Source organism: Peromyscus maniculatus, chromosome 2 (assembly GCF_049852395.1).
Source record: "Peromyscus maniculatus bairdii isolate BWxNUB_F1_BW_parent chromosome 2, HU_Pman_BW_mat_3.1, whole genome shotgun sequence".
Lineage (NCBI taxonomy): Eukaryota > Metazoa > Chordata > Mammalia > Rodentia > Cricetidae > Peromyscus > Peromyscus maniculatus.
This window is the reverse complement of record NC_134853.1, coordinates 70,910,036-70,936,353: the sequence shown is the minus strand read 5'-3', so window position 1 is coordinate 70,936,353 and position 26,318 is coordinate 70,910,036. Positions and strand designations below refer to the sequence as shown.

General features: G+C 50.5%; 1 protein-coding gene across 6 annotated transcripts in view; it reads left to right on the top strand.

Annotated features, from left to right (window-relative positions):
• Coro2a (coronin 2A) overlaps positions 1–26,318 on the top strand; it is a 58,659-nt gene that overhangs the window by 6,701 nt on the left and 25,640 nt on the right. The window contains exons 1-3 of one of the 6 annotated variants that reach the window (XM_042271151.2): positions 17,776–18,014; positions 19,480–19,588; positions 21,279–21,479. In XM_042271151.2, coding sequence (XP_042127085.1) covers positions 19,526–19,588; positions 21,279–21,479 — 264 coding nt within the window. In that variant the 5' untranslated portion in view covers positions 17,776–18,014; positions 19,480–19,525. Of the gene's footprint in view, positions 1–17,211; positions 17,306–17,775; positions 18,015–19,408; positions 19,589–21,278; positions 21,480–26,318 lie in introns of those variants that run through there. The other 5 variants (XM_042271150.2, XM_042271152.2, XM_042271154.2 and 2 more) reach the window with 5 other exon arrangements.

The following is a 26,318-nucleotide window of genomic DNA, read 5'->3' as shown; positions in this document are numbered from 1 at the left end:
ACATCATAATGAGGACCACTATTACCAGAGAAAGGCCCAAGGTGACATGCCATTGGGAGGGAACAGTCTGGGGGCAAGAGGAGCATGTTTGAGTTCAGATATGAAAAAAGAACGTATGTGCACACATAAACATAGAAAAAAACATTCCAGCCAGGCTTGGTGGTGCAGACCGTAATCCTAGGCATTTGGGAGGCTGAGACGGCGGGGAGAGGGGGTGTTACAAGTTGAAGTCCTGCCTAGACATTTAGATTCTGTCTCCTGAAATAAAAAAGAGGGCTGCCAGTGTAGCTCAGTGGTAGAGCACTTACCTAGCACGTAAGAGGCCCTAGGTTGGATCCCCAGTACCATGGAGCAGGGATGGAGGGTGGGAAGACTATTCAGACATCTGTCTGGGGATCTTCAGTGGTAAGGTGTTTTCTGTGTTTCGAGTTTTCTAGACATGTACACATTTTCTGCTCTGATTGTGCTGTCTGTATCTGTACCATCGGTCACAGTGAGCAATAGGACCCAGCTGGCATCCGCAGGCCAAAAGGCCAAGTATCCTTCAGGTGAAGAAGGGATGGAGCACGTGGTGAGACCTAGGTACTGTTTCCAGGGGTAGCTTCATAGCAACACCCAGAGGAGAGGTCCCACATCTCTGGGGCTGCAGATACAGTTGACATTGAAACAAGACCACCCCAAACCAGTGCCCTGCAGTCAGGAGCACAAGACCAGAGCCCTCTGAGTGGGGCTGATATAGTTAGCTGGCACCGATCTGGGGATACCAGGGTGGGCAGGGCCCCGAGCCTTGGGGTCTTTGATGCATCAAGAACCCAGGATGATGTCATCAGGCCCCAAGGGGCCCAATTCCCTGAGCAGCATGGGGTCTCAGTCTTTGCCCCTTGAAACACACAGGCCTTCAGCCACTTTGCACAGTAAATAAAGAAGCTAAGGTTCTATATTGATTTGGTTTGGTTTTTGAGACAGGGTTTTGCTCTATAGCCCTGGCAGATATGCTACTTATTCTATAGCCCTGGCTAGCCTGGAAGTCCTGGCAAGCCTTTTGCCTCAGCTTCTGGAGTGCTGGTGTGTATCTAGACATTTGTGTGTGTGTGTGTGCGCGCGCATTACTTTCCTACCTAGTGCCCATAGAGGCCAAAAGAAGGTGTTGTTGGAGTTACAGACAGTTGTGAGCCACCATGTGGGTGCTGAGAATTGAATCTGGGTCCTCTGGAAAAGCAGCCAGTGCCCTTAACCACTGAACCACCTGTTCAGGCCTACATTTAGACTCTTAAAGTATATTCTCTCCCCTCTAATCCTCATTCAGCCTCATGGTAGATAGAGGCACAGCTGGATTCATACCTGCTCACACTAGATCCTGCCTCTGTAGAGCTTCCTCATGCAAAGCAGGCTTCCGAGCTTGGGGAAGGGGAACATGCCCCCCCACCCCCACGGGAGCAGTTCAGATGGCCCAGTGGACTGCTCATTAAGCTTCCTGGTAGTGGTCAGGGGTAATGGCCAGGAGGAGTTTAGAGGTCTTGGAGAGCTTGCTGGCCACCCACTAGCCTCACCCCTTGGCCAGTGGCCCACGTGGAGAAAGGCACGGAGATCTACTCCACACTCGTGCTGGAGCCCCGCCCAGACTAGATCAGTGTCCACTCCCTACATTGTTACTGTTTTCTATTCTATTTTTGAGACAAGGTCTCACTGTGTAGCCCCAGCTAGCTTGGAACTTGCTATGTGAACCAGGCTGGCCTTGAACTCAGTAATCTGCCTGCCTCTGCCTCCTAAGGGCTGCAATCAAAGGCGTGTGCCGCCATGCTTAGCTGTTTTTCTTTTTTTGATGCTTTTTTTTTCTTTCTTTTTAAATTGTATTTTTCAATAGGACCTTTGTTTCCATATTCATAGCTTTCTGGGGATGTAGCACAAGGCTCAGTTAGAGCCACCACGTGGATCAAACAGACCCACACCTTGCCGGTATAGACTCATGGTCTACAGGTATCAGAGTCATTGTACAGTCCCACAAAACCTGAGGCAGGTGTGTGGAGAGGGAAGGAGAACAAGGGGATGGAGCTGAGTATGGCTGACCCTGGGCTGGAAGACTAAATGGGCTCCCTAAGGGAAGAGCTTTTGAGCTGGGCTCTGAAAGATGAGCGGGGGTGCATGGGTCAGAGTGGGGAATGGACATATGGACACGGGAAACAGCCGGGGCAAGGCCCTGGGCCCACGGGAAAGAGCTGTGCATTGGCAGCTCAGCTCTTGAACAGGGTGGGGCTGGAGAGCCGGGTGCTTAGAGTCAGACACTTCAAAAGGCAAAGGGACGGGGAGAACCCATGCAGGGCCTCGGGCCAAGTGATCTCAGCTTTTGGGATGGAGAACCAGGAGTTCAAGGTCATCACCAGTTACATAGTAAGTTCAAGGCCAGCTTGAACTATAAGAGGCCCTATCTCACCAAACAAAAGATGACCACCTGGTGAAGGGGTAGGCTTCATACTAGGAGTGGAAAGTTATAGATGTCTCGAGAGGTGCTTCAGACATGGAACAGGAAACTCATGTCCCAGAAGTGTGCATCCAAAGAATGAATGTGTCTATCCTTTTGCCCAGAAGCTGCCCCTGGAGCTGGGCTCCACACAACCTGGGCCAATCATGTGTGAGGTCAGCTGTCACTCACTGAGTCGTGTTGTCCTGGAGGGGTTCTCGGGTCTGTCAGGGATGCTGGCAAGGGCTTCTCTAGTGGGTGAGATCTGGTTAGGTCAGCGAGGGTCTTCTGGAATTCGGTTAGAAACAGGTAGTGTTCTATTCATCTAGACCAGTGGTTCTCAACCTTCCTAACGCTGCGACCCTTTAATACAGCTCCTCATGTTATGATGATGTCCCAATCATAAAATTATTTTCATTGCTGCTTCATAACTGTAACTTGCTACTGTTATGAATCATAATATAAATATCTGTGTTTCCCGATGGTCTTGGGTGACCCCTGTGTGAAGGGTGGCGACCCCCCATGTTGAGAACCACTGTTCTATACCAAGTTTAACATATGACCAAGAGACAGGAGGCCAAGGTCAGGAGATTATCTGGGGATGAGACTCACTTTGCAGAGTTGAAAGAGGCCCGGGGAGGTTGTAGGGCTTGCTCAGGTCAAATGGCTGGGAAGTGGACGCCTTGCAGGGTGCTCTGTGCTGTGAGTCCCTCCCCTGAATTTTCCTTTGAGGTTGAAAACTGCTGCTGCTGCTGCTGCTGCTGCTGCTGCTGCTGCTGCTGCTGCTGCTGCTGCTGCTGCTGAGTCTACACTGTGGGAGTCCGGAGGATGGGAGAGTCATGGCCGCTGGGAGATTCGCAGAACGCACATGTGGGAGACTTCCTAGAGGAGAAAGCCTTTCCCGGCCTAGCTGGTCAGAGTGCTGGGAAGGGAGACTGTGGAAGGGAATGTCCTGTGCCATGTCAGGCTTGGGGAGGGAGAGACCTGCTCGGCCGGGATGGGGGACCGTGGGTTTATACTCTGGTCACTGTAAGAGCAGGGAGGAGAGTTCTGTTCGGCTGTTCTGGAAAGGAGAGGTGTGGTTTCTTGTTTTCATTGTTGTTACTGTTTACTTTTGGTGTTGAGCATGAACTCGGGGCCTCCCCCATGCTATGTGCCTGCTCTGCTGTGAGTGGCACCCTAGCCAAGGAGGAGGGCTTGCTCATGGATACAGGACCAGAGCTGCAGACCCGTCATCGCCATGGGAAGTCAAGCTGGGGTCAATGCTGTCACCCACTTGAAAGTCTCTATAGAAAATGCCCCCCATATGGCTCTCTTTCAGGCTGCCGGCTCATCTCCCTGATGTCCCGACTCTCTCTCCTAGCCCCCCCTAGGGTCCTCCTAAGCTGCACCTCAGCTTTCAGTGTCAGGTGGGGAGACTGTAGGGAGGTTTGGAACAGGATGCTGTCCTCTGACAGCAGCCCACTGGAAGGTTCAGCCTGAGAGAGGCAGGCACTGGGGAGCAGGCCGGCCTGGAGGGTGCAGGGAAGAACTGGAGGACACCATGGACACAGGAACAGGTCTCAGGCCATTGCCTCATCAGGCCCAGGACCATAGACGCCCAGGCCAGAACTCCATGAAGATTCTAACAGGGCCTACTGATGTAGTTGGCAGGCAGAGAAGCTGGTGATCTGGGTCCTAGATCTCAGCCCACAGATGTCACCAAACATCATAGGCCCTCCGAAAGCAGACCAAACCAGCTCTGGTGGGTCCTGTTTCAGAGGGGAGTGTGAGAGTGTGCCAAAGCCCAGCTCAGACCTGCTCCCACCTTTCAAAGGGTTCCTGGGTGGAGGAGAGAGGAATGAGTAAATGATAGAAAGAGACAAGAAAGAGACACAGGATAGCTCCGGGAGGGCCCTGTGTCAATACCCAGCTGCCCAGAGGTTTATTCAAAGGGGTTTTTTATAATATACCAAGGGGAGAGGCAAAAGACCTCCCCTTTGCAAGATCAAAGCACAAAGTACTCACAAGTGTAGACCCTTCCAAACATCTGGCAACCATGTCCCTGGCCAGGTCATCCCATTATGCAGTCCTGCTGGGTAAAGCAAGCCCAGATTCTCTGACCCTGAGTAAGGTCTCACTAGATAACTTCTGTGGGCCTCCACAGGTGAGGAGTCAGGCTTATTAGTAAAGCAGACATGCAGGGACCCACCTGCAGTGCAGGAAAAGGCCTCATCGGGGTCACTTGGTAGCCTGAGCCCCAAAGCAGGTCAGAGGCTGCCCTTTTTGGTCTCTAGAGCTGGAAAGGAGTGTTCTTTTCATATGTCCATGAGCTTGTGGGTCTTGTACTCACACATGAAGTATGAGAAGTAGCCTGGATGGGGTGTCCTGTCCCTGTAGCATGAACACCCCCTTGGACTCTGTGTCATCTACTCCAGGGGCTTCCAGAGTGAGGTGTGCCATATGAGATGCCTGTGAGCAGGCCATGTATAACCTGCACCAACAAGACAGGACTCGGGCTGAGTGTGGGCACAGTGGGAGGACATTGTGGCGAGCAGGAGGCCCTGGGTTTCACTCCCAGCACCAGAAAGAAAAGATCAAGGGTCTCATTCATGATTGTCAGGTGTGGACACTCAGCTCCTGAGTATCTGGCATATCTGTCTGTCTCATGACTCAGGAATCTCTGGGGAGAAGGGGAGATACAGAAAAGGGGTGACTGGGACCACTATCTTTGGTCTGTTTAGTATGATACCCCAATTAGTTAACCTGTTTGATAAATCCAGACTAACCCATTATATTAACAGATTATTAACCATCCATTATATAACTTGACCAACTCTTCTCCAAGGGACAAGTTTATATTTGTTTGTTTGTTTGTTTGTTTGTTTGTTTGTTTGTTTGTTTGAGACAGGGTTTCTCTGTGTAGCCCTGGCTGTCCTGGAACTCATTCTGTAGATCAGGCTGGCCTCGAGCTCAGAGATCTCTCTGTCTCTGCCTGAGTGCTGGGACTAAAGGTGTGCGCCACCACCCACGGCTGACAAGTTTTTAATTGTTTAATTATATTCTGTTCATGTATTTGGTATGTGTAGTTATGTGTGTGTAGAGGTCGGAGGACAACTGTGGAGTCCGTTCTCTCCTTCTATTACATGGGGCCCGGACATTAAACTCAGGAACTCAGACTGTCAGGCTTGGTGGCAATCCCCTTCAGACACTGAGCCATCTTGCCAGCCCCCTAAGAAAAGTGGTTTTAAAAGAGCTGGGTGTGATGCACTTACCTGTCATCGCAGCAGTCAGGAGCCAGAGGCAGGAGGATCCCCACAAGTTTGAGGCTAGTCTGGGCTATGCAATGAGTCTCTGTCTCTCTCTTTCCCTCTCTCCTTCCTTCCTTCTCTCTCTCAGTCCCCCCTCCCCACCCCCCACATACAAGAAACTAAAAACAGTTAATTGTCCTAGCCACACCACCCATGTGGGTTTTTAACTTGGGGACAGTATTTGAAGGGCAGATTAACAGCCACTTTGAATAGCTGTGTATGTATGTGTCGTATCTTTTAGTGACTGGTGATGGGTTCTGGTGTTTATTATAAAATATTGGTCGCCGGGCAGTGGTGGCACATGCCTTAAGTCCCAGCACTTGGAAGGCAGAGGTAGGCAGATCTCTGGCCAGCCGAGTCTACAAAGTGAGTTCTGGGACAGCCAGAGCTACACAGGTTTTGATTCCCGGCACTCACATGGTGGCTCACAGCTGTCTGTAGCTCCAGTTCCAGGGAATCTGATGCCTCTTCTGACCTCCAAGAGCGCCAGGCACACACATGGTACACAGGCATATGCAGGCAAAATGCCTATATACATAAAAATAGTGCTTTTCAAAGTTTGGAAGTCTAGTGGATCTCAAGTGTAATACCAACACACGCGAGGAGCAGAACTCCAAAGTCACCCTTTACTACATAGTGAGTTTGAGGCCAGCCTAGGATATATGAGAACCTGTTTCAAATAAACAAACAAAACATTCATACCCTGGTCTAAACTGGTCTCCTCTTGGGCTTCACCCCATACTTGAGATGGATCTCTATTACACACTTGCACACACGTGCGTACATGTGCATGCATGCAAACACATACAGACATGCTCACACTGACTGCTCTGGGTTCCCAGAGCCCAGCCCAACCTTGACCTGTCAGCCTTGGGAAGATGCTGGCTGAAGCAATGTGTTCAGGTTCATGCCATGGCACTTGGGGCTGCAGGCCTTGCCAGCAGGAAAGATGTCCTTGGCTTTGTCTCCTCTCCTGGCCGCCAGGAGCCCCATGTTTCCAACCCAAGCCACTATCAGTTGAAGCATCTCACCTTTCAAAGGCCTGTGTGCAAAGCCAGGTGAGGTGGCACACACCAGTAATCCCAACATGGAGTGCATGTTCAAGACCAGCCTGGGATACACAATGAGGCCCTTCCCTGAAAAGGAAAAGACGATCTGACCCCCAGGAGGATTCTGATAATGTGAATGACCCCTGACCTCTCCACATACGGCCTTTTCTCCCTGCCTGCCATCCTTGGAATTTGTCCCTCCACAAACAAGTTCCCACTATTACTTAGAGTGATACAGATAAGAGGGGAAATATTTGGTGCTGTAACCAGGCACAGAATGAAAGGAAACTTTGTTCACTGTCCTAGATGACTCCCAGGGCTGCATCCTGTTCCCAGCTCTGCTCTGGGTGGATACTAGCATGCTAACTCAGTTTCCCCTCCTGGGTCTTGCCAGTGTGATCGTTCTAAGTTGAGGAAGATCTGGTACTGAGGGTCCTCAGCCTCCACCTACTGTGTGTGTGTGTGTGTGTGTGTGTGTGTGTGTGTGTGTGTGTGTGTGTGTGTGTGTGTGTGAACCAGGATCCAGACCGGGTGAGGTGAAAGCTTTATACCAAGAGAAGACACCATGAGAGGAAATAAGAAACAGTCCAAAAGCTGGGTGGTGGTAGTGCACGCACTCGGGAGGCATTAGCAGGCAGATCTCTGTGAGTTCAAGGCCAGCCTGGGTTTACAAAGTGAGTTTTAGGACAGCCAGCACTATGCAGAAAAAAAACCCTGTCTTAAAAGAAAGAAAGAAAGAAAGAAAGAAAGAAAGAAAGAAAGAAAGAAAGAAAGAAAGAAAGAAAGAAAGAAAGAAAGAAAGAAAGAAAGGAAGAAGGGAGGGAGGGAGGGAGGGAGGGAGGGAAGAGAAGAGAAAGAAAAAGGAAGAGAGAGAGAAAGGAAAAAAGAAAAAAGAGTCCCACAAGGAAATATCCAGCCTGGATCAGAGCCATCCCCATAGTCTGTGGTCAGGGACCTCCGATGTCTGTGAAGCTGTCACTGTAGAAGCCACAGATGGCTGGTCGGGCTCCGGGGACTGATGGCGGCAGCAGAAGCCAGAAAATTGCACTCCCAAAGGAGTGAGTTCTCCATCACAGGCAGATGCAAGCCAGTCGTCCTCAGGGTTGAGCAGGAAAGGTGTGGAATGGGAGGCAGGGAGCCAGACCGGCCTGACCGAGCCTGGTCAGCTCTGGGACTCTGTGTGCCGTCTCTCTCTCTCTCTCTCTCTCTCTCTCTCTCTCTCTCTCTCTCTCTCTCTCTCTCTCTCTCTCTCTCTCTCTCTCTCTCGCTTCCTTGAGCAGTGCCAGGCCCGTGTGAGAGGAAGAGCTGGTGGGTCTGGCAGAGAATTCCATTCTGAGTCAGCATGGTGGCGTGCAGGATACAACAGACTTGCTCTGGTTTCTTTTAGTGGTAGGGACATAGTGTGTGCGCACTACACACACACACACACACACACACACACACACACACACACACAAAGTGCTGCCTCGAAGTAAAGGAACATGGCCACCTTTGTTCCGCTCCAGCCCTCTCTGAGCCCAAGACACTTTAGTCCTGCAGACCACTTAGATCCGAGCCTGGCTCACAGCAAGGTCTTGGAAAGTCTCCATTCCTTACCCCTTTAATTTCCAGCCTTTCATTCATTATATAGTTGAGGATGACCTTGAACTGCTGCTTTTCCTGCCTCTGCTTCTCAAGTGGCTGAGATAACAGGCGTGTACCACCACCACACCTGGATTTCCAGAGGTGCTGGTGACCAATCCCTGGGCTTCATGCATTCTAGGCAGTCAGTCACTCTACCAAACGGAGCTACGGCCCCAGCCCAGATCTCCTTATTTAAAGCAGGTGTGTCTTTTGACTCACTTTGAACCAGGCGGGATGCCAAGGGCTTGACAGACGTTAAAGCATCTTCCAAATGAAGAAACTAAAGGAGGTCTCCCGGCCTGTGTGGTGGGATGAAGTGTGAGCCTGGCAGGTGGGCTCCCAACCACATCCCTGATGGTTGCATGCATGGACCACCATGTTTCCTACATAAATCCAGCCCCTTTCCCCCATTCCCCCTTCAAGGCTCCCTGCGGCCTCAAGAGGGCAAGCTAGATGCTAATTTATTCCCTTTTATTAGCTGAAGTACAGGAGCCAGGACCCTTCCTTCTCCAAAGGGGACAGTGGTCAGGAAGAGCCACCACTGCCTAGACCTAAGTGGGGAAAGGTCCATCAGGCATGTTCTGCAGCAGAGAGGACACCTCAGCCACCAGGGTCCTCGGCCAAGAAGGCCTCGAGTAGCCAGAAGACAGACAAGAGCAAGCATCAGTGGGGAGCCCCCTGTCCCAGCCCCCACCCCTAAGGCCATACCAGGAACTGGCTCTGAGGCCCAGGAAAAGCTGGAGGTTGGGAGCTTTGCAGAGAAGTGGATGCTATCCACTCCGCCAAGGGAAACTGGGTATGACCCACATCTTCCCCATAGGGTGGTGGTGAAGAGGAAGATGGACAGTGGCCTGGAGGGACTTCACAGATCCTAAGCAGGATGGAGAGCAGCGGTCCTTCCAAGTACAGTAGCCCCCAGACTGGCTGCCTCATGGCCACTGGAACTTCGAAATGTGGGCTCCCAGACCCTGAGTCAGAAACTGTTAGGTGGCGGATGTGGTGCCCACGTGACTAGAACCAGTTCTCTAGGGGTTTCAAATGTCAGACCCCAGTAAACACGTGTAAACCAGGTGCTGTCACCTCCCTCAACCGTCCGTCCTGGGACAGAAGCACCTCCTCCTGGGGACACTGGTATCCCTTTCCTGAACTCTTCACCCCCAGCTCCTGGCTGCTACCAGTTGTGATCTGGCAGGCGGAGCTGTTTGGCCTCTGCCCTCCAGCCTTCGTGGAGGATCTGGGTAGAGCCCAGGAGGCTGACAGCGGAAGGTCCTGCCAGCTGTTACAGGCCTGCCTGGGGAATTAAGGCTGACCGCAAGCATTTATCTCCATGGTGACAATCGGGTGAGAAAGAAGCAGGGAGAACTTCCCATCACCCTCCTTGTGAGGGCTGAGCAGCATCGAGATGTCCCTATCAGGGATCTTTAGTCACAAGTTAGTCACAGGGTCATCCTGAGCACAGCCACGGATGACCTCAGACTCCTGCATTTCTGTAGCGGCGGCCGTCACCAGCCTGCATGCAGTAAACCTCACTGATTTCCTCTTAGACCAGCCTGGCTTGAGGAAAGAAAATCCCTTCTCAGCTCAGGGGTCCTGGTTCCCTCTGGGCAGGCCTGAGACCCCTGCAGCTCTAATCACGTGACAGCTCCACTCACAGACCTTGATGACCTCCTTTCTCTACGGGCCGAGCCCTAGGCTGATCTTCCGCACCCTGGCCAGATGCAGGACCTCCTACCCCAGACTAGACCCTCTTGCTTCTTATGCTCACCTACACACCATGAACCCTACGTGTATCTCACATGCCGTGCTGGGCCTGTCGATGCAAGGCCTCCCTCTCACCTGGTCTCCTTCCCCCTTCTGCAGGGCTTGCTTCTGCCTTGAAGCATCCTCCCCACGTCCCTCCTGGGTCCTGAGATCACTGTCCGCTGCTTCAGATTGCAGCTAGGGGACAAGGGCTGGAACTCGGTGGTAAGGCATTTGCCTAGAGTGTCTGAAGCCCTGGGTTCAGCCCCAGTCAAAAATAGATCTCAGCTCAGACCATTCAGCCTTGTTCACCAAGAAGGAGCTCGATGCTTTCCTGATGTCTCCCACACCCCAGTCAACTGAACACACACACATCAGTTCGACTGTTTCTACTTTGTCCTTACCTCTGGCCCATGGCTCCTAGTGTGGCACCAGGTTCAGAGGGCAATGGGAACCTCTATAGGACTGATTGTGTGCTCATGGGGGTCTGTGGCTTAATCCCCATCCTAGACAGTAGCTACAGGGCCTCAGCCCTTCTGTGTTCCCTGTGTATACTTGGGAGCTTCTCAGCCCAAAGGTAGATCTGGAGGATATAATAAACTATTGGGCAGGGTGCAGAGGGTGGGACCTGCAGGTTTGAGCCTCCAGGAGGCATCAAGGAAGCTTCTTGGTGACCTTGTGGCCAGAAAGTCCCAGATAAAGGCCCAATAAACCTTCATGGAGTTTGTCTTGGGGTAATAAATAGGAAAGGGTTCTATTCTGGGTTTCTAGAAGGTTGAGGAAGCAAGGAGTCAGCTCTCTGTGGACTGGGACAGCTGATGGATAGTGCACGGTCCTCGTGGGCTTTGGAGTACCTGGCTGTATCACATGCAGGCTCCAGACCCTCTGTACACCATCCTTACTGGTGGACCAGCCAGTGATATGACCATTAATGGGGTGGATGGGAAAACAGAGAGGAATTGGATCTGCTCAAGATCACAAATCAGTGTCAGAGTTAAGACTCTCCGGCCTGCCTGACACACATGCTGTGAGAGAGGCAGTCCCAGGCCCTCTGCTCAGAGGGCCCAGAAGAGTGACATTTCCAGCCAGGGTTCAACAGCCCCTGCCTGTGGACCCTTTAGTCTGTGGGTGAGCGAAGCAGACAGAGGAACCATTTGAACTTAGTCCTGTGGGAGAAGGGGCAAGGAGCATCCTCTATGAGCCTGAGTGCAAGACAGTTTGCACACATCCCCTAGTCCTCCAGAGTCAGTGGGGCAAATAATGAGATAGGTATGTTGTTGGCAGTGCTGGGGATGGATCTTCACTTCACACATGCTAGGCAAGTCCGTTACCATCAAGCTATATCCCAGCCCTCCTTTCACTTTTTGTTTTTTTTTTTTTTTTTGTTTTTTTTTTTTTTTTTTTTTTCGAGGCAGGGTTTCTCTGCGTAGCTTTGCGCCTTTCCTGGAGCTCACTTGGTAGCCCAGGCTGGCCTCGAACTCACAGAGATCCGCCTGGCTCTGCCTCCCGAGTGCTGGGATTAAAGGCGTGCGCCACCACCGCCCGGCTTAGAAAATAGGGTGCTCTTTTAACATCTTTTTTTTTTTTTTTTTTGAGACAGGGTTTTTCTGTGCAGCTTTGCGCCTTTCCTGGATCTCACTCTGTAGACCAGGCTGGCCTCGAACTCACAAAGATCCGCCTGGCTCTGCCTCCCGAGTGCTGGGATTAAAGGCATGCACCACCACCACCCTCACTTTTTATTTTGAGGCAGGATTTCACTAAGTTGCCCAAGTTGACCTTGAACTCACTCACTCTGTAGCCTAGGCTGCCTTGATTTTTTTTTTTTTTAATTTTTTTGTTCAGTTTTTTTTTTTTTGAGATTTTAATTTAATTACCATGTTTCTCCCTTCCCTTTCCACCCTCTAAACCTCCCATATCTCCCTCCCAGCTCTCCTTCAAATTCATGGCCTCTCTTCATTAGTTGTTACTACATACATATTTGTATATGCATATATATGCTAAATATAACCCATTGAATCTATATAATGTTACTTGCATGTATGTTTTCAGGGCTGACCATTGGACAACCAATTGGTGTGCTCTTCCCTAGGGAGGATCACCTCCCCACTCCTGGCTTCCCTCTGTTGCCTGTAGTTCTTTGTGTAGGGTTGAGGCCTCGGTGGGCTTTTCCCCATCCAGGTTGTAATGCTCATTGATGTCTTCCTTGTTCAGCCTGTGTTTGGGCGGTCGGTCATGTTGATGAGGTTTTATGGGTGTAATTTCTGATGTTGTTAGGAGACACAGTCTTAGAGCAAAGTCCCTGATCCTTTGGCTCTTACAGTCTTTCTGCCCCCTCTTCCGCGATGTTCCCTGAGCCATAGGTACAGCAGTGTTTTGTAGATGTATCCATTGAGTCGGGCTCCACCGCTCTGCATTTTGATGGGTTGTGGTTTTCTGTAGTGGTCTCAGTCTGCTTCAAAGAGAAGTTTCCCTGATAAAGGGTAGAGGACTCTTGACTGTGGGGATAAAGACAAATGGTTAAAGGTTGTTGTGACAGAGATTGTGCTGGTTTGGTAAATTAGTGGTTGCCAATCTCCTCCAATAGCAATAGGTTCATTAACACTGAGTAGTTGGCCAAGTCACCAGTGCCAGGCGTGATATCCCTCTTGTTAAGTCAGTCTTAAGACCAATTAGCGAGCTAATGGTTATCACCAAGGTACGTACGCCACGACTGCACGGGGTTATTGTGCCGTGGTAGTCGTTGAGGTGGTTCATAAGTGCCGTAGCTGGATAGGACACTTGGTTGCCTTAAGCGCTCGCTCTCTCTCTCTCTCTCTCTCTCTCTCTCTCTCTCTCTCTCTCTCTGATGTATGCAGGTGTCCACAGAGGCCTGATCTCTTGGAGCTAGAGTCACAGGCTATTGTGAGCCACCAAAGTGGGTACTGGGGATGGGGGGGGGGGGGGGCGCGGTGAGGCCGCAGCTGGAAAGATGGCTCAGCAGTTAAGAGCACTAGGTGCTCTTCCAGAGGACCCAGGTTCAATTCCCGGCACCCACATGGCAGCTCACAACTGTCTGTAACTCCAGTTCCAGGGGATCTGACACCTTCACACCAATGCACGTAAAATAAATTTTAAAAAATAATAAAATAAAAACTTTTTTTGAAAAGTGGGTACTGGGAATAGAACTCAGATCCACTTGAAGAGAGCACACATTCTTAACCCCTGAACCATCTCTCCTGACCAAGGTCTTGAACTTTTGATCCTCCTGGCTTATAGCAAAGATCAAAGGACTATGCTGCCAGTTTGTTTAGAACAGCCTGTTAAGAGGCTAAGCTGAAAACAAAGGCAATAATATGCAAGTCAGAGCCTTGCTACAAATATGACCTGGGGTGATATTGTAAAGTCTCTAACACAGGTCCTCCTTAATTTTAAGTGATGGGTCATAGTTTCACTACAAGACCCTCCCGCATCCTCTTAATCTCTCTCACTAACAAAATGACCTGCTCCACGGGTTTCTCTGATGGAAATACACGGAATGTACGTGTCATTTGTAATAACAAGTGTGTTTACAACCAAAGAGAATAACAGAGGCCTCACATGGGGGTCAATGTCCTGATACACTGTATTCAAACTTGCTCATTATGAGTTTTAAACCAAAAGAGTTCAGATAGCAAATTGTTTTTATGTTAAGCCGAAAAGAATAAAAGGTTTTGCAAACCTGAGGGGCTGTTGGAGCCCATTTAGGCTGTACCCAGCAGGACTGCGTAAGAGGATGGTTGGACCACGGGCCTGGGTACCAGGTGTTTGGAAGGGTCTGCATTTGGCTGTATCTAGCAAGGGGGAGGTCTTTTGCCCCTCCCCTTGGCATTGTTATAAAAAGTCCTTTGGACTAAAGTTCTGGACTGATGGATAAGGATTCAGGCCCACCCGAGGCTATCCTGTGTTCTCTTTTTCTCTCCCCTCTTTATTTCTATCTAAGTCTCTTATCCCTCACTCCTCAAGAGTCCCTGGGCTAAATAAATGTGGGGGCTGGTCCCCTACAGGGAGGGGGGGGGAGGCTAAGCTGGACATGATGGCCTGTCCCAGTGCGAAGGCAGGGGCAGGAAGATCTCTGTGAGTTCGAGTCCAGCCTAGTCTATGTAAGGTGTCACAGGCCAACCAACAGAATACAAGTTTTAAACCTGGCACCTGTCCCCCAGTGTGAAGATGAGTACTTCGTGTGGTGGGGTAATCTGGAGGGGGAGTATCATGCTGGACCCTGGAGGAAGAGGGGGACAAGAGGCGGGGCATTCTCAGAGCTCAGAGAGTACCTTATGGCTTCATTTCAGACTCTGCAGGGAGAAGCAGTACGTGCCAAGATGGGGTGTCCAAAAGGCTAGTGCTCTGGGAGGTGGGGCAAACAGTACAGAAAGCGGGAGAGCATGGGACCCACCACCCAAGTCCAGCAGAAACCTTTGGAATAAAGGCCACCCATGATTAGACTTAAGGGAACACAAAGGCGAGAGAAACAGATCCCTCCCCAAGATCACAGCAACTAGAACCCGGGTCTTGACCAGGGGGCTAGACTTGCAGAGGATCCCTCAGTCATCTCTGGAGGTGCCCTGTCTGCTAACCCTGGCTCTGGGCAGTTGGGTGGGGGAGGAGGAGGTTCTCCCTCCAGCCTAATCTCATCAGGAAGAAAAGCTTTCTCTTGGCTGCCGCCGGCCTCAATCTGTGTTTCCTATGGGCCTGCAGGAGACATCTGTGCCAGACCAGAAGGATGGAGGGGGAGGGGAGGCAGGAGCCGGACCTGAGAGCTGAGCTGTGTTCTGTGTGCCTCTGCTGGCTGCAGGGTGCTTGTGCCTGCGTTAGGATGCTTGATGCCATGAAGCGAATCCCCAAATCTGACCTGGGCTGGCATGGACAAACCAGAGGGCTTCCCCAACTCTCCACCTCCCCAAAGGCCTCCGCACACAGGTGGAGCCATTTAAGCAGTGGGTTATGGCCCCTTTGGGGGTTGCATATCAGATACCCTGCATGTCAGATATTTACATTGTGATTCACAACAGTAGCAAAATTACAGCTATGAACTAGCAATGGAAGTAATTTGATGGTTGGGGTCACCACACCATGAGGAGCTGTAGTAGAGTCACAGCGTTAGGAAGGTTGGGAACCACTGCTTTAGAGGTGGCTTCTGTTGGGCAGAGCTGTTAGAATCCGATGAAACCCTTGCAGGTCCTCTGCTGGCCCCCCTCCCCACCTCCTACTGGGTTACTTTATTGAAATTTGTGTGGATGCTGGGGGATTGAGCCTTGAGCCTTCAAATTGTTTCTTCTTTACTATTATTTCCTTTTTGAGAGAGAATCTCACATACCCCAGGCTGGCTCCCAGCTATGGATATAGCTAAGGATGATCCTGAATCCCTGAACCTCCTGCCTTTACCTGCTGAGCACTCACTGGATTATAGCCGTGATGCACACACCAGGTTATATGTGGTGCTGAGGATGGAACCCAGAACTTTGTGCATGCAAGCCCTAGCCCCTGGCTTATTTCAAAGTCAGCCCCAGGTGCCATATCATTTAATCTGTGCCTATTAAGCATATATCTCTAAGAGACAGGCTGATAACCACGGTGTTGCTGTCACCCTGAAACACAGCTAGTGACATCATTTAATATCGCCAGGGGCCACCAGGCAGTGGTGCCACCAATCCTGACAATCTGAGTTCTTGAGTTGAATGTCCAGGCCCCACGTGGTGAGAGAACAGACTTCCCAGTTGTCCTTTGACCTACACACACACATACCAAATACATGAATAGAATATAATTAAACGATTAAAAAACTTGTCAGCCAGGAGTGGTGGCACACACCTTTAATCCCAGCACTCGGGAGGCAAAAGCAAGCAAATCTCTGTGAGTTCAAGGCCAGCCCTGGTCTGTAGAGCTAGTTCCAGGACAGCCAGGGCTACACAGGGAAACCCTGTCTTGGAAAACCAAGTGTGTGTGTGTGTGTGTGTGTGTGTGTGTGTGTGTGTGTGTGTGTACATATACATACATATATGTGTGTATAATACATACATACATACATATACATACGTACACACACACACACACACACACACACACATATGGTTTTTGGTCAGGGGTCATTCTGGTTGCTGAGCTGCTGCAGACTGGCTTCCTGTGGCTAAATGCTGTGAATCAGGATTCCAGCTTGCTGTGGACCTCCATCTTACGCACGTCATCTGCGAAGTCTCTTCCAGTCTGGACAGGATCCCATTGGCCTTGTCTCCTGTGGAAGAAACAAGACAGTTTTTCAAATTTTGTTTTGTCCTGTTGAGACAGGGTCTCGCTCTGTAGTCCAGGTTGAACTCAACTCACAGCAATCCCCCTGCCTTAGCCTCCTTAGTGCTGGAATTACAGGCATTTGTCATGAAGCCAGGCGGCCTTTCTGTCCTGCTTCTTGTTGGGCTTGAGGGATTCTGTTTATTCTGTTTCATCTGTTAATCCTTTTCCAAACACACCTCCCAGGTAGCTCCCCATTCTTCAGGCTGCCTTGTACCCCACCGATATGTTCTTGTTACATGAAAGTTTTACATTTTCATTAAGTCCAACTTGTCTGGCTTTTCTCTTGTGGACTGCTTTTGGCCACCACTAAATCTAGTATCTTGAGTTTGGTCTTTAAGTTTTCTAAGTGTTTTATAGTTTTAGCCCTTTGTTTCGGCTCTTTGATTCATTCTGAGTTGTTAGAACTACAAAAATTCAACACACGGGATTTCCTGTATTCTAGAGCTTGCCAGTTGCCTCCTGGTGAACACTTTTCGCCCAGTTTGGTGTGCAGAGTAACAGTGACTTGGTTGGCGTTGGGTTCAGTGTTTTGGCAAGGCCTCTTTTATAAATAATGGCTGCTTTTTTTTTTTTTTTTTTTTTTTTTTTTTTTTTTAACCTCCTATGATGCTGAGATGGATCCGTGGTTTCAGGGCTCCGTTATACCTTTGAGCCTCAGACTCGACTACAGAGCATGAGTCATGGGGAAGGCTAATTAATATACAGCAGGTTCTGCCCTGTACCCTGGGGTTCCAGATTCTATCAGGGTGGGGTGGGTGGGGCCCAAGAATGTACAGTTTTGGCAGGCTCCCTGGTGATATCACTTTGGAAGCTCTGCCATGAGCCGCTGTGTCCCAGCACCTGTAAGTTTCACTAAATGCACACAGGTCTCTTCTGGGGACCTGACGGTGTACTGGGAGATGTTTCTGTTTCTTTGTTTGCTTACTGTTTTGGAGGGGAGGTGATTTTATAGCCCAGGCAGTCCTTGAACTTGTGCCCCTGCTTCCTCGTCCCTCCAAGTGCTGGGATTTCAGGCTTGAGCCTCTGTCCAGCAAGTGGTGGGATTCGGTCGATCCCTGTGTTCTGGGTCACCAGCCACTGCCAACCCTATTATCAGCCCTCAAATTCACCATAATTTGTCTTCCCACACTTGGCACTTCCAGAGGGAAGGGGTGAACTCGGCGAGCGGTGACCCCCGAGAGCAGTGACCCAGATATTCCTTCCTTGCCCTCAAGCCCTGGGCACTAAGTGAGCCCTGAGCCAGGGCTGGGGAGAGGCTGGTGACTGAATGAAATCATAGTCACCTCTCTTTACAAACCTTCTGGAACTTTCTGCTTTGGAATGTTCTAATCTCTGGTTCAGGATGCTGGGCTTGCTCATTTCCATAGCTTTCTCTTTCACGGGCAAGTTGTCAAAGTCAGGCTCCCAGGAACTTAAGCCGTCACCTTATGGCAGAGTGAGCAGCTTGTCCCGGTCCGTCTGGGACAGCCTCAGGTTTGGGGGTTTTGTTTGGTTGGTTTTTTTTTTTCCTTCCAGTCCTAGACATTAGACCCAGGGCCTTGCGCATGATCGGTAAGTGTCCTGCCGCTAAGCTGTGCCCTCAAACCTGTCACCACTGTGTGTGTTTCCTGAGAGGGGCCCTCACTATGGAGTCCAGGCTAGCCTCAAAAGTGTGACAATCGTCCCTGAGCCTCCCCAGGGTTGGGATCCAGATGTCAAGCCACCACGCCCAGCTCCTTTTTTCAAGTTTTTATTTCGAAGCAGACTCTTACTACATTTCCCAGGCTGGTCTTGAACCTGAAATCCTCCTCTTCTTTGGCTTCTTAGTTATAGCACAAAAACCCCTTGTCCAGGGAGCCATCCATGGTCCCTGGAAGACGGGCACAGTTGGTCACTCTCCTGAGGGACCACCAGGCCTCTTCTTACTTTGAAATGGTAGTGGGGGGAACCCTGAGGTCCTAGTTGCCTGGGTCTCTGTGACACACACTTGAGATCATTGCTGGCTGGAGAACGCAGAATTAAAAGATGCCTCGTGATAAGCATTTGTGGTTTCAGTCAGGGCTTGGCCTCAGATTGAGAGACTCTGTGTTGAGAAAAACCTTTACCAGAAGGTGCCGGGACCTATGGTTTCTTCTTCCTCGTGAGGCAAGAAGATATCACGAAAAAGGGCAGAGGTGTTGGTACATAGCCTTGACCTCAAGAGGGCCACATGGGGCTCTCTGATTGGCTCCCCGAGCCAGCTGTCCAACCTGATCTGGTATGGAGTAGGCCCTCACTAGGAATTCTGGGTGCATTAAAAAGAGACTTAACAAAGCACTAAAATGGCTTACCTTGAAAGTCTGAGGGCTTGAGTTCAGTGATGGAACCATGTAAAAAGCCAGATGTTATAGGGCACATCTGTAAGGCCAGCGCTTCCTCAGTGGGATGGGGCACAAAGACAGGAAAATCAACTGGAAGCTTGAGGGCCACTGTGGCATGCAGAGGGCCACTGTGGCATGCAGAGGGCCACTGTGGCATGCAGAGGGCCACTGTGGCATCACGGTAGAAACAACACCTGCCTCAACAAGGTGGGAAGAGAGAACCGTCTGCCAAAAACTGGTGTCTGAGCTCCACAGGTCAGAGATTTCTCAGCAGGGTTGAGGCCAAGGTCAGGGTCATGGTGCACTCTGTTGGGTAGCAAGCCAAGGGTTTTAGTCTGAGTGTGGGTGCACCCCCAATCATGTTTTATTGCGATAATTCTTGGTCTTTGAAGATCACTTTCAAATAAAGTAGTTTGGCTTGCTTGGGTTTTGTGAGACAGAGTCTTGTTGGGTAACTCAGGGTAGCTTTGAACTTGCTGTGTACCTCAGGCTGGCCTTGAATTCCCTGTGTAGCGGGAGCCGACTTTAAACTCTTGACCCGCGTGCTGGGATTTGGCAGGTGCCACCACACCTATCTTGCCCTTCCAATCTCCCTCTAATAACCAGGCTATGATAGAAAGTGGTGGTTCAGACCCTCCCACAAAGCACTTACATGGAGCGGCCTCTGTGCCCACAAGGTCAAATTTTAAGAGGAAGAAACAAAAGAAAAGCCTGAGAGAGCAGATGTGGAATGTCTCTGGCAATACCAGACTCCAGCTCAGCCCACCTGTCCACAAACCGAATCAGGTAAAGTCCTCCTCACCATAAGGCCACCTACAGGGGGCACTAGGGGGTACTCCACTGGATGATTTGTGCCCCTCCCAACTTGGGTTCCATTTCAGCTACCTGCAGGGCTGGGTGAAGAAGGGACCTTGGAGAACAGGAAGGAAGATCTGTGGTTTACTCCCACATCCCCCTCACCCCCCGCCCTCCAGCAACATCACCCACACAGGTGCACATGCACACATCACAGGAAGACATTCGGCTTTGACTTCCCAGTCACATGGCTTCCCCTGCACCTCCCATTACCGTCGTTAAATGGGGATAGTACTCCCTCTCTACCTCTCAGGAGGGCTGCAGGGGATGAGACAGTCCCCCATTCCACAGCCAAACGTTGGGAAATGCCCCCCCAGGGGGGCTGTTGCACCTAGAGTCAACTAAAGCCTTTTCAGGGTGGAGATTTCCAGCCCCCAGCCTGATCCCATGGCATCCAGCCACTGGGCACGCGCAGGATGGCAGCAGAGCCCCAGGAGGCTGCTGTGGAGGGATGTGGGCCCTGTCCAGAGCCTGCCAGCAGGGGAAGTGAAACTGCTGAGTCATCACAGCTACCGGTGAAGGCCCGGTCCTTGAGCACACCTGGGCCAGAGCCCCAGGAGCTCCCTGGTGGATGCAGGGCTCATGCCCAGGTGTCTACCCGGGTCACGCAATACGGACACTCCCGTGCGGCACACAGAGGGCCTGACCTTACTGGATGCCATCCTCCCCCGCTTCTGTAACCTCTCCCCCATGTCAAAGGTCTGGACAAACCTTGACAGTGGAAATAAAGACCGGGGTGGGGCAGCTGGGTGTTGGCAGTCACATTGCTCTGCACTGGGTGGTTTCATCCATGGAGGCCAGCAGCTCCCTTTCCAGAGGGGAGGCACAAGTCTGTGAGGCAGGTCCTTGTGTCATCCCCTTTTTTTTTTTTTTTTTTTTTTTTTTTTTTTTTTTTTTTTGTTGGCTTTTCAAGACAGGGTTTCTCTGTGTAGCTTCGGAGCCTTTCCTGGAACTAATTCTATAGACCAGGCTGGCCTCGAACTCACAGAGATCCGCCTGGCTCTGCCTCCCGAGTGCTGGGGTTAAAGGCGTGCGCCACCGCCCAGCAAGTTATCCCATTTTATAGACAAGAAAATGGAGACTCAAGGGTTGAGTCATTTGTCCATCATAGTGAGGCAAAGTTGGAACTGGGGGCCAGACTGGCTGGCTACAGAGAACACACTGGTTCTCATTTAGTTGGCAGGAGAGCTCGTCTGGTGAGAAGGGGGGGGGCGCTGTAGCGAATATTCCGTGGTCCCTCTGCCTTTGGGGGTTCATCCTTGAAAAAACTGAAAAGTCTTAATATATCAGCAAACAGGTCAATAATAATGACGCACAGCCTCCTTTATAACCACAGTGATCGTCTGTTCACCTGGTTGTCCTTCATAGTGGACTACTACCTTTGCAGAATTGGCCACTGTCACCAGGCTGGGTGGCACAACCTATAATCCTAGCACTCAAGAGGTTAAGGCAAAACAATCATGAGTTCAAGGCCAGCCTGGCCTACACAGTGAGTTCCAGGCCAGCCTGGTCTACGTACTGAGACCTTGCCTCCAAAAAGACCCAGCAATGAGACCTGACCCACTGCCCCAGCTGTACCAGTTAAGTAGCCTCACGCCATTGGTCCCTCCGTCCCCTGCAGATGTCATGGCACCCCCAGTACCGCAGCTCCAAGTTCCGGCATGTCTACGGCAAGCCCGCCAGCAAAGAGAACTGCTACGACTCGGTGCCCATCACACGCAGCGTCCATGACAACCACTTCTGTGCCGTGAACCCCCATTTCATCGCTGTGGTCACTGAATGCGCCGGCGGGGGGGCCTTCCTCGTCATCCCCTTGCACCAGGTAAGGACCCTAGTGATCACAGGGCCCAGACCCATCTCTAGAGGCCGGCAGGACAGATGGAAAAGGTAGGGAGCCCGGTCCGGATGTGACTGAAGGCCTGGCCTGCTTTCCTAGTGTGTGAGTGAGCCTCTGACAGCCAGGTCTGTGACTCTTCGTCTCCTTCTTGGGAAAAATCATCATCCTGAGAGTTGACCGTCCAGCAGCTGGCCTGGCCACTTCTAGGACCTTCTCTCCTCCATGTGGAACAGTGCTCACTCCACGTTTTTCTTTCTTGAATGAAATATAATTATTAGCACATTGCTGGGCTTGTGTGAAATTGGGGAAATTGCCAAAGCCGCCTCCCCTTGCTGAGAGGTGGGGATGGGAGGCACAGAAACATGTGTTGGGCTAGCTCCTGCGCTGGAGAGGTAAACATCAGGCAGCAGGGAGAACACTTATAGAGTCAGCCGTGGAGCATGAGCCATCGTTACTGAGTGTTTGGATCTGCAGAGGGGCAGCTTCAGATAGATCACCCTAATAGCAGATCTCTTCGGGACACCGGTGCTGAGCCTGCCTTCGAAGACCTCCTAAAGAGGCCTGGGAGAGAGGGGGACTCCCAGGCTGTGCTCCTACCTCACGGCAGAAGAGGCTGGGAAGCCAGACCTCAGGAAAGCGGCCCACAGACTTAGATCAGGCAACTGGAAAGTCACAAAGACTGGTGAGCACGAGTCTGCGAGAAGGTAAGAAACAGACCTAGACCACTGGCGGACCTGCGCAGTCCAAGCCCCGAGTGAGATGAGTTCAGAGATAGCTTTCCTCGTCACGGTGTGGTGAGTTTAGAACCGGTGACAGTAGACAAGTTAATGATGTGTCCGTCCCCACTCATTTGGAATGTTTGCTTGCCTGCTTCTTTGTGACCCCATCTCGTGTAGCCCAGCTCTTGAACTCTGTGTAGCCAAGGTTGGCCTTGACATCATCATCCTCAGTTCACCTCCCGAGTGCGAGTTACAGGTGTGTGTCACATTTCCAAATAATTTATAAGCCAAAGGGGGAGTCAAATGGAAAATTTTTGTTATTGTTTATGTATTTATGTAGTGTGCATGCATTCTTCCGTGTGTGCGTGCATGCCGCAGCACCAACGTGGAAGTCAAAGGGCGGCTTCCAGGAGTCAGTTCTCACCCTCAACTTGTTGAGGTGGGGGTCTCCATTATTGTGCAGCTTACTCCAGGCTAGCTGGCCCTCCAGCTTCTAGCTGATTCTCCCGTCTTCTTCTTCCATCTCCTAGGATACAGACGAGCACCACCACATCCAGCTTTTCTTTGTTTGTTTGTTTGGGTGGGGCTGTTTGTTTGTTTGTTTGCTTCATTTTTCAGTTTTTTTTAGACAGGGTCTCACTAAGTTGTCTTGGTAGCCTTGGGATCGCCTGGTACTTGCTAGGTAGACCAAGCTGACCCCAGTCACGGAGATCTGCCTGCCTGTGCTTCTCCAGTGCTGGGACTAAAGTCGTGGGCCGTCACACCCGACACGTTAGCCTTTGTTTTCTGGAGACAGGTATTCCTTCTGTAGCCTTGGCTGTCCTACCTCTGTAGCCCAGGCTGGCCTCAAACTCAGAGATCCGCCTGCCTCTGCCTCCTGAGTGCTGGGAGTAAAGGCATGCGCCGCTGCCACCACCACCTGGCCACATTAGCTTGTTACGTGGGTTCTGGGAATTGAACTCAGGTTGTCAGGTTTGTACAGCCTGAAGCATCTGGGCCCTTTGTCGTCCTACCTGGATTGGGTTGTTGTAGTTTCCCATTGACTTTAATCACAGGACATGGTAACACCAAGAGATGCCCTAGAGGGTCCCCCTGACTGGCTGGGCCACAGCCGGTAAGCTAGTCTAACAAACCCCTTTGTGTGTATATATACACTCGATGAGTTCTGTTCCTCTAGAGAACCCTGATACATGCAGGAAGTGCATTTACCCGCCGAGCCGTCTCCTGGCCCCAATTTCTTTTTCTTTTTCTTTTTTTTAATAGTGCTAGAGATCAAACTTTCTATGTGCTACATAAGTGCTCAGCCCCTGAACTGCCTCCCCGGTGAAATGCAAATTTAAAATACTTGGAACTGAGTGATAATCAGATGTATCTAAAAACCCCTGGTATCCAGGGGACTGATCCAGCCGGGGAGGCACAACACTGGTGCTTCCTTCCATAAGAGAAGGAGAGGGCTGAAGTTAGTGAGGAAACAGTCAGCCTAAGAGCTGGGGGGAGGGGGAGGGGGTGGGGATTAACAAATAGAACAAACTCAAAGAAAGCTCAGGAAAAGAAAAAAAAATGATGATAAAAGGCAGAAATCAGAGCAGGGGAGAGCCGTTAAGAGCCCATGCTGCCATTCCAGAGGACGCAAGTTTGATTCTCAGCATCCACTTCTGGCAACTCACAGTGCCTATAGCCAGTCCCCACAAGTAGCTGTGCAAACACACACACACACACACACACACACACACACACACACAGTTAAAAAAAAAAGTAGAAATCAAGGAGTGATAACTCAAAGATGCATTAGAAAATATTTAAAAAAAAAAAAAAAAAACACAACCCTGAAAGATAAACTGAGCAGCCACTGGAAAAACTGACTGACAGTGAGGGAGACCATCCAGAGGCACCGGGAGGGCAGAGGCAGTTCACCCAGCAGCAGAGCTGTGAAGCCAGGAGGACCCTGACGTGATCAAGTGGAGGGCAGTCATCTGGAAGTGTGGGTGAAATGGGCAGACTCCTGGCATTCCTGATTCAAGTAGGAATCAAAAGCCTGGACGACCCTGTAACCATTAACAATGAGCGATAAACACTTCCCTCAAAGAAATAATAGAAAGAGACGGTAAATTGTGAAATAGAAAAAAGATGTTTGCTTTAAATGTATGTGTGTCTGTCTGCCTGCCTGTCTGTCTGTGCACGTGGAAACCAGAGGCTCAGTCCCTGGACCTGGAGTTGTAGTTGTTTGCTGCCTGATTCGGGTGCTGCAAACCAAGCTCTTGGGTCCTCTCCGAGGGTGGTCTTCACACTTAACCACTGAGCCATCTCTCAAACACCACCCCTCCCCCCTCTGGAGACAAGGTCTGACTCTGCAGCCTAGGCTGGCCTCAGAATGGTGGCGGTCATCCTGCCTCTGCCTCCTGAGGGCTGGGACTGCAGGTGTGAGCTGCCACACCCCGCTGAGGATGTGGCTCTGTTGGCAGAGTTCGAGCTAAGAGCTAACGCGCATGAAGCCGGGAGGGAGCTCCATTCCAGTGCTGCATAAACCCTGCGTCATCGTACACACCTGTGATCCCAGCACTCGGAAGTGAGGTTACCAGGGTAGACGTAGATCATCCTCGGCTACACAAGGAGATTCAGGCCAGCCTGGGCTGCACGAGACCTTTTTAAAACAAAACAAAACAAAACAAAACAAAACAAAAAAGCCCAGAAGAAAGAGTAAGCAATCGCGTGAGTGTGGGAGCATTGTTCATATTATTACCAAGTGGAAAAACCCCCTGTATCGGTAGATAACTTACGGTCCACAGTACCCACCATACATAGCTGCCTACATCACAATCTCGAGTTGAAATGACAAAGTTCAGACTCTGTCATTCCATTCCCCTGAAATTAAAAACAGTTGTACTATAAGGACTGAATAATTAAGTGGTAAATTTCCAAAGAAAAACAAGTTATAGAATACCGTGAAAACCTAGACACTACTTCCCTCCTGCGGCAGGGAGTGACTGTGAAGTCAGGCACGTCACTCTGGTGACGGCTCCTGTCGTGACCTGGGAGGCCGAGTCGTGTTTATTGATTTATTGCCCAAATGTTCATGCGACTGAACATTTCAAGTCCATGCACTCTCGGGCATGTTTGTTGTATTTTACATATATAAATACACATAAGAACAATGCCAGGGTACTGGCTGCTCTTCCAGAGGACCCAGGTTCAATTCCAGCACCCACATGGCCGCTCACAACTGCCTGTAACTCTAGTTCTAGGGGATCACACAGACAGACATGCAGAAAAAAACACAATGCACATAAAAATAAATAATTTTTAAAGAGAGAGAGAAAAGAAAATGAGACAACCAATTAAAAAAAAAAAAAAAGTCCAGCTGGGCGGTGGTGGCGCACACCTTTAATCCCAGCACTCGGGAGGCAGAGCCAGGTGGATCTCTGTGAATTCGAGGCCAGCCTGGGCTACAGAGTGAGTTCCAAGAAAGGCGCAAAGCTATACAGAGAAACCCTGTCTCAAAAATAAATAAATAAATAAATAAAACCAAAAAATAAAAAAAATAAATAAGTCCTACAAAGCTTCCTAGGAAGTGATTACTCTAAACCGTCTTGAACTCTTCCCGAAACAGGGAAAGGGACGGCTCCCTATAGTGTTCTGGGAAGCCCGTGTAACCTTGATTCCAGAACCACACAAGGACAGACTAAGAAACGCGAAGATCAGCTGCACTCCGGAAGAGGAACGAAACCAGATTGGCCAGGGTGTTCCAACTGCGGAGCATTCACATCTTGGCCGGGAGAGCGGCTCAGTTAGGAGAGTGCCTGCTTGCCAGCTGTTCCTGATGCTCCGAGTCCAGTCCCAGCACCCCAGAAACTGGGCGTGGCTGACCATGCCTGTAATGCCAACATTTGGGATGTGGAGGCAGCAGGAGGATCAGACCTCAAAGGTTACATAGCGAGTTCAGGGTCGACCTGGGATACATGAAGAGACAGTGTTTCAAAACACAGAAGGAAGTTACATCTGGGTCACGCTGGATTTATGCCAGAATCTAAAGGTGGCTTGCTAGGGAATCATCCTTTAACAGCTGAAAGGGGGCACTTACAGTTATCCCCATGGGTGCAGAAAGAGG